The sequence below is a fragment of the Mya arenaria genome, chromosome 1 (genome assembly GCF_026914265.1).
Source record: "Mya arenaria isolate MELC-2E11 chromosome 1, ASM2691426v1".
In the NCBI taxonomy this organism is placed as follows: Eukaryota; Metazoa; Mollusca; class Bivalvia; order Myida; family Myidae; genus Mya; species Mya arenaria.
In genome coordinates, this window is record NC_069122.1 from 61,353,466 (window position 1) to 61,361,986 (window position 8,521).

The window sequence follows — 8,521 nt, forward strand, 5'->3', positions numbered from 1 at the left end:
TTTGTGAAAACTAGTGCCGCGTGATTAGGAAATATGTTAAGAAATATTTTAACCGAATATTACTGAATTTAAGTTCGACTGAATATGTGCCTTTAATGTGTCAATAGGTCGCACGCTTTTCTCCAGACAGACGAGGATTAAAATTACGTCAGATCGGCCTACATCTCATGTTATCAATGAAGGTGTTCGCTGGCAGTGTGTACGGATTAATTTATGGGATTTAATTCTTAGTGTGACACTACGAGTATATTAATTTATTATTAGTGTGGAATATGTGATCAATTATGGAATATAAGTTGTTGTGTTTACAACAAGAAATAACAACAGTTTTACGGTTTATTACTAGTACTTGAGAACAGTCATTGAGAACTAAACTACTGTGATAGCATGCAGCATGTAGTAGTACAGAGGCGTGGCTTATCAGCAAGAGGTGTCGCTATTGGCTGAAGTTAAATACACAACAGTTCTCCCCTTTCAGATGTGAAGTCATAACATCATATATATCAATAAAATATTTCCATAATACTTTAAACTGTTTATGTTTTTCATCATAAAAATATTGTTTCAACAGTGCGATCATTGATAAACAATACATATTTTGTAAAGATATTAAATTAATTGATCTTTATTTGATAACATTAATCACAAATAGCAGCTATTGGATAGCAACACTTCTCCAGCGTCATTTAATTAAGCACATTAATTTACAATACCTCTTGACGGGTACTCTCTAAGTATACGCTAATCTTTCCGGCGGGTGCCTATCGCGTTGTGGATAACGACTTTCTTCGACCTGGGGCGGTTCATTATTATTACTAACATCTGGGGCTAATTGCTCTGAATGTTGTGAATCGGGTAGTGTATTGAAATACCCCTGACCGCGAGTTAATGGCATTGATCCTGTTAACTCTGGTATCTCAGTTTGAGCCTGACTTTGTTCTGTTTCGTTGGGCCGTAACTGATCAATGTGTCGTTTCCATTTGGCATTTCCAACAAGTACTTTATACATCAAGGGGCCATCCCTTGATACCACCGTCCCTGTAACCCATTTCTCTTTCACGCTCGGCCTATAGTCGCGCGCAAGTACGCTTTGACCTAACACAAGCTCCATAAATGTTTGTTTTCCTGCTAATGACAATTTCATTTGTTTGTCTTGAACACATTGCTTTGTGTCCGGCTTGAGCAAATCGAGCCTAGTCCTAATTTTTCGACTGAAAAATAGTTTTGACGGTGTTTCGTTGGTTGTGGAATGCACAGCTTGGCGGTATGATAATAGAAAATTACTGAGTTTCAAGCCGAAATCGTCAGTTTCGCCATCCATAGCTCGCATAGCAGATTTAAATGTAGCATTGAACCTTTCAACGAGACCATTTGTTGATGGTTTTGCCGGGGCTGTTTTGATATGCATTATGCCATTACTTTGCATGAATTTTGCAAAACTATCAGAAATGAATTGAGGTCCATTGTCTGAAACGCATTGTTTCGGAAGACCGTATCTTGAGAATATAATTCGCAATTCATTTATCGTGCGTTCGGCAGTAGTCGATTTCATTTCTATAACTTCTGGCCATTTGCAATGTGCATCGACAATTACCATAAACATTCGTCCTAAAAATGGGCCAGCAAAATCGACGTGTATTCGTTCCCAGCTGGAACTCGGCCATTCCCACGGATGTAGGTAAACATGTGCTGGCTGTCTTTGTTCCATCTGACACCCATCACATCTTTTGACCAGAGATTCAATGTCACTATCAATACCGGGCCACCATATGTAACTTCTAGCCAGTCCTTTCATTTTGAAAATCCCAGGATGCCCTGAATGAACTGTGTCTAATACCTTAGACCGTAATTTGATTGGAATTACTACCCGGTTTCCCCACATCAAACAACCATGATGAATTGGGAGTTCATTCCTATGCGAGAAATAGCTTTTCAACAGAGGGTCATCAAGCTTTTCGTCCCACCCGTTTTCTACATAACTGAAAACACGCGATAACAAACGCTCGCGCTGAGTTTCTCTGCGAATCTGAGAACTTGTGACCGGTAACTGATCAATTTGAGAGGTGTAAAACACTTCTTCAATATCATTGTCATAATTTTCGGCGGTGTGCGGCGCCGGCAATCTATACAAGCCATCAACGTTCGTATGTCGCTTAGTATTCTTGTACTCAACATCGTAATGAAATCCCGACAAGTATAACGCATATCTTTGAACACGTGCCGCGGTGGTAACCGGTATGCTTTTACCAGGGTTAAAAATCGAAGTGAGCGGCTGGCATTCTGTCACTAGGGTAAAAATGTTTGCCATACAAATACGTGTAAAAACGCCCAGTAAATCCCTAACGCTTCTTTGTCTATTTGCGCATACTTACGTTCCGTCTTTGTCAAGGAACGCGACACGAATGCTATAGGCCTTTCGGAGCCGTCCGTCATAACATGTGACAATATACCGGAAATACCGACAGGGGATGCGTCCGTTGCGAGCCGTACCGGAAGTTCCGGATTGTAATGTGTTAGCACGGGCTTGATGTGATCAAGCGCTTCGAATCATTCAACGCCCTGTCACATTCATCTGACCATTTATACTTTTGATTTTTCTGGAGAAGTGCGTTTAACGGACTTACAACGGTTGCAAGATTTGGCAGAAATTTGTGATAGTAGTTTAAAACCCCAAGATAACCCCTCAATGAAGTTACATCATGTGGTACAGGTGCATCGAGCACCGACTGAATCTTGTCATTACATTTCCACAATCCTATTTTATCAATGTCATGACCACAATATGTAACCTTGTCCTGAAAGAATCGACACTTACTTTGTTAACTTTTGATCCATAATCACTCAGCGTGATAACACTTTTTCAAGGTTTTCGTAGTGCGATTGATCACTGTCCCCTGTGACAATCATGTCATCCAGTATACACTGTAATCCCAGAATTCCCTGAAGTTTTGTGTCCATTGTGCGCTGCCATATCGCTGGAAGTGAGGAAATTCCATACACAGACCGGTTATAGCGGTATAGTCCCCGATGTGTATTGATTGTCAGTAACTCCTTGCTGTCGTCGTCGACCTCCAAGTGTAGGTACGCCTGGCGTAAATCCAGTTTCGTGAATTTTTGTCCCTGTTACAGATTAGCGAAAATGTCATCAACACGTGAAAGTGGATACTTGTCAACCTTCAGCGCCTGGTTGGCCGTGACCTTGAAATCTCCGCAAATCCTGACATCTCCCGTTGATTTCAAAACAGGTACGATTGGTGTAGCCCATTCGCTTGTATTTACTTTCGTTATTATCCCTTGTCTTTCAAGGTTGTCAAGTTCTTTCTCGATTTTTGGTTTCATTGAAAACGGAACCGACCTTGCCTTCATGAACTTGGGTGTGGCATCGTCTTTCAGCGTTAATTTCGCACTGAAGCCTTTAGCGTGACCAATACCGTCGCTGAATACAAACTCATATCTATTCATCATATTCGCAAAACGATTTTTTTGTGATTCAATGTTATTGACGCGCATAACGCTAGTCCAGTCAACATTAATCTCACTCAACCAGTCTCTCCTAAATAAGGATGGTGTGTTGCCTTTCACTACACAAAGCCTTAAATCCTTCGTTTGGTTGTTGTAGTCAACACGCACTACTGTAGATCCTACTTGCTGTATTGTTTCCCCAGAATATGAGTGTAGCTTACAGTAGGGTTTGTCCAGTTTGATATTTCCAAACAATTGTTTTATGTTTTGTTCTGAAATAATGGTAACTGCAGACCCAGTGTCTAGTTCCATTTCAACCTGTTTTTCATTGATGACTGGATATAGAAGAATTCTCGATGTTCTTTCGCTGGTCACTTTGTTTATGACATACACACTTTCATTTTTCGTTTCGTCAATTACGTTCACATTTCTGGGGTTTGGACAGACAGTCTTAATGTGTCCCTTTTCACTGCGACTATGGCAAATTGCATTCTTTAGTCTACACTTGTCAGACTGGTGGTTTGATTTACCACAATGTATGCACCGTGTATTGGAATATTTCCCTTTTTGTTGTGGCTTCAATGTCACGTTTTTACAGTATTGTCGTTTACTCGGTGGCTTCTTTCCTATTTTGTTTACATTTGAACTTCCTGATGCCGTATAATGTAATTCAGCTGCGTCTTTGCAAGCTGTTTCAATCGCAGTGGCGATTTCAATTGCTTTTTTCAAGCTTAAGTCAGCCGTTGACAATAGCTTACGTTGCGTCGCTTCATCCTGCAACCCACAAACAAACCTATCACGTAATGTGTTTTCGAGATTATCATTGAATTCACATTGTTCTGCTAATTTCCTTATAGCGGCTGTGAAATCACAAATAGATTCACCTGTCGCCTGATTACGTTTATGAAAACGGAACCGTTCCGCAATCACCAGAGGTTTGGGACATAACTGTGTCTTCAATAATTGACAAAGTTCCTGGTACGTCTTCTCTGCTGGCTTTTGGGGTGACGTTAAGTTTCTCAACAATGCATACGTCTTCTCCCCCAACAGAGTTAATAAAGCGGCAACCTTTTTCTCGTCCCCAATACTATTTACTACAAAGTACATCTCTAAACGCTCCTCATATGAAATCCATGATTCACTGTCACTATTGAGTGCGTTTAAAGTTCCAATTAAACCTGAGTTCGCCATCTTAATTATTATCCAGAATTTCACGCACAAATGGATATAATTCCCGAAATAAAAACGTTTTAGTTAAACATCCTCGTCGCCAATATGTTGTGTTTACAACAAGAAATAACAACAGTTTAACTAGTACTTGAGTACAGTCATTGAGAACTAAACTACTGTGATAGCATGCAGCATGTAGTAGTACAGAGGCGTGGCTTATCAGCAAGAGGTGTCGCTATTGGCTGAAGTTAAATACACAACATAAGTGATTTGATTTTTTTTAAATATGTAAGTTTGTAAGAAATGTTTAATATGTCCAGTGGCAAACGATAAAGTAAGATGTACTTTATTCCTGTAAGCGGATATTGGTGCTAATGTGGCAACTACGCGGATTTATTTGTATAGTTATTTATCGTATGAATGAATGAGTGTCAAAGTGATACTACGTTCATTCATGGAGAGAACAAACAGTGATTTGGTGGTATAAACATGATATAGCAGCAGTTTGGAAGCATAGCAGTATTATGACAGTGTTAGCTAAATCAGGTATTTATAATACTAAGTTTTAATTTCACGGCATGATTAATCCTATTAACATATGGTAATAATATCATGACAGAATAATTAAAGACATATGATATTTACAACAGGGAGAAACCCAAGATAATTAGTTTGACAGAATCATGGAACATTATGGTGTTTAGTTGATTTCAGATTAAAAAAGTATTTTCATCTCAATGTGAGGAAGAAATTTGTCCAATAAACATTGGCTATAAAATAAAATTCTTAGCTATCTTTAACATGTGACATTAAGTACCTGAACAAACTAAAGCACATATATGAGGTTGAAACTTAACAGGGTATAAGTTCAGACAGACTTAAAATATTTAGCATGTAGAAAAAATAACATCAAAACCAGATAATTTATAGCTGAGGAGTTATGAAGTAATTAGTTATGTGTTCATCTTATTGAGTTGTAGGTGGCATTTGAGATTTGAGATTAAACTATTATTCAGCTATATTTGAAGTTTTGGACTAGATAAATTCACAATTAAGAAAATAGTTAAAATTAATCCAGTAAATATTTGTATATATTAAAATATAGAGAAAGTATTTATATTTTAAGTGATAGAAATCACAAAACCTTCGTCACTTAGAACATTTTATTATGTAACTCTTTTACAATAATATGCCATATCCCTGTATAGTACTCTTCACCCAAATAATAAACATATTACTCATATTATGCACCATATATATCACAAACAATAAGACTAGATTTACACAAGAGTCACCAACAAGAACGACAATTCAGTCCACTTGATTACTCAAGTGGACAATAAGACTAAAAGAGTTACTCCCCTTACTGTGACTACAGTTTAAGTGATAGAAATCACAAAACCTTCGTCACTTAGAACATTTTATTATGTAACTCTTTTACAATAATATGCCACCTAGAGAGATGTTAAAGTAAACAAATTGTCAATAAAGAGTCTCATTAAACTGATAATGCACTTACAATAACTGCTTGTTATCTATAATGTTAATGTAAAAAACAAAATAATATGCAAAACTATAAACAACAACTGTTGCATAATATAATACTGAGTGTCCAGGAATGCTTTAAAGTATCATACACACGAAAAATACAATCGATTCTAGGTATATCCATGAAAACGAAGTCTCTTGAATGTTCTATTTGAGTATATTGTCACTTATCGTATCCGAAGGCACTGAATGTACATAATGTTCATAAAACACACTTTCAGTCTTCCAGCGCCCTAACCGCATGACCTTTTTGGGATCTTCAAGGCTTTCAACCGCTTTAGTAGCCCCAGTTGGGCGGAAATCCTTTGGACGGAATCCTTCAACTTGTAAACCAACACGGTTTAAGGCACTTTTTAATATGTTGGATACAGTTTTTGAGTCAATCGCCCTGAATGGTTTAGTTAATGTTAAGAACACAGGGTTATCTACACAAAGTTCTCTTTGTTGAGTAGTTCTTTCAATGTAAGTCTGTAATGCACATACAGGATCTAGTAAACTATCAGTGGTAGGACGTACAGTAACAGAAAAACCAGATCTATCTGTGTCATTCTTAATGCCATGAAAATCTATAACTACACTACCGTCTTGTTGAAAATGAAGCTGACTTGTACTAAAAATCATTCTCTCAATACAATTAGAATCTTTATCAAAAATAACACCCCTAGGGGCAATGTCAGATGGCCTAAGCATAACTGTGAATGCAAGTAGAACAATGGTTTTCTCCCTAAGGTCCTTAAGCTTAAGTTGTGTATTACAGCCTAATTGTCTAAATAACATATTAAATGGTTCTGTAGGTATAACATTTGACTTTTTCCTGACCGCGACAGTTCCAGCTTTTACAAGTCCATCACAAAGGTACTTTATGTCCCTATCATGTGTAAAATTGGGTAAACAACGAATGTTGAAAAAATGGGACAGTGCAGCACAACATGACTTCAACATTGATGAAGGCCTATCCGAACCATCAGCAGTCTGACATAAAAACTCTGCTAAGTGATGTGGTTGAACCTTGCCGACCTCAATATTGTTATTGTGACAAAAATTTAAAAACCTTTTAAGCATTCTATTGTAAAGTTCCCATGTGCTTTCTGCGAGACAGAGTGTAGTTTGCAAAGCTGCTCTGTCTGACCATCCCTGAGTTAGTAATTTTTCTTGCCACTCACTCTCCATGCATATATTTTCCAGTTTGTGTTTCGAAGCGGCTCGGCTACTGTACCGTTTAAGAATGTCTGCCTTTTGTTTGGAAGTGGAATTGGTGGTACCACTGAAAGAGCTTTGAGTTTGTGAAACCACATGTGACCCCGCCATGCTGGTGCAATTACAGTTGCCTCTGCTTGTTGTTGCACAAGTACTTGCACCACCTGCTCTAATAACCGAAAAGGTGGATTTACAAAATTGTTCATGTGTCCCCAATCTTGTTGGGCTAGAGCATCCACTCCTGTTGTATAGGGATCCAGGAAACGGCTGTTGTAAACAGGAAGATGTGTATTTGCCATGGTTGCAAAGCGATCTATGTCGTGTGGGCCCCATAGTGTATCTAGGAGATAGAACAGGGCTGGATTTAGCTGCCATTCGTAAAGTGGGTTTAGGCGTGACAATTTGTCCGGCATGCAATTCAACTTGCCCTGGATGTGCTTTGCCGACAGTAAAACGTTGTGCTCTAGAGCAAGTTCCCAAATTCCCGACGCTATTTTGTTGAGTTCCATGCATGGCCCACCGAGGTGGTTTAAGTATGCTACTGTTGTTATATTGTCCGACACTATTTGAATATGTTTGTCTGCAACTCTGTCTATGAATGATTCCAGCACTAATCTGACTGTTAGTAGTTCCCTGATGTTGGACGACTTGTGGCTTATACTCGGGGGCCAAAATCCTTGGGCGTAACAATTGTCCATCACTCCACCCCATGCTATGTGGGATGCATCTGTAAATATCTGAGCTTGCACTGGTGAAGGAATTAAAACGGTCCCGTTCCATTGTTGAACTGAAGTTTTCCACCATAACAAATCAGATTTAACACTATTATTCAAATATAACACATCTGACCATGAAGTTTTTGTTTTTAACAATCTATAAACACTTCTAAGCATAAGTTTTCCAGGTAGCACAGCACTAGTCATAGAAACACATACACCAGCAATTTTTGCTAGAGTTCTAGCCTCTATTTTAGTTTTCTTAAGAAGCCGTGATAAATCATGACTTAGCTTTTTCAGTTTGTGTTTTGGCACTAAAATCTCTGGGTATCCTGAGCTGCCTTTTGAGGTCAAAATAAATCCAAGGAACAATTTCGTTGGTTCAGGCGTTAACGAACTTTTCTCCTTATTAACAACAAACCCCAAAT

The 8,521-nt window shown here is 38.4% G+C and overlaps 2 protein-coding genes across 2 annotated transcripts; both read right to left on the reverse strand.

Moving 5' to 3' along the window:
- Positions 1-730: 730 nt before the first annotated feature.
- On the reverse strand, positions 731-1,408 carry LOC128228399 (uncharacterized protein K02A2.6-like). Its single transcript, XM_052939701.1, has one exon. It carries the CDS (start codon positions 1,406-1,408, stop codon positions 731-733), a length of 678 nt encoding a protein of 225 aa, XP_052795661.1.
- A 1,715-nt stretch (positions 1,409-3,123) lies between these two features.
- Positions 3,124-4,653, reverse strand: LOC128228406 (uncharacterized protein K02A2.6-like). The gene has a single exon (XM_052939713.1). The coding sequence runs from the start codon at positions 4,651-4,653 to the stop codon at positions 3,124-3,126; it is 1,530 nt and encodes a 509-aa protein (XP_052795673.1).
- Positions 4,654-8,521: the final 3,868 nt, after the last annotated feature.

What these genes read in the sequence shown, in the direction of transcription:
- LOC128228399 (XM_052939701.1), bottom strand. Translation starts at nt 1,408, where the DNA reads ATGCATATCAAAACAGCCCCGGCAAAACCATCAACAAATGGTCTCGTT.
- LOC128228406 (XM_052939713.1), bottom strand. Translation starts at nt 4,653, where the DNA reads ATGGCGAACTCAGGTTTAATTGGAACTTTAAACGCACTCAATAGTGAC.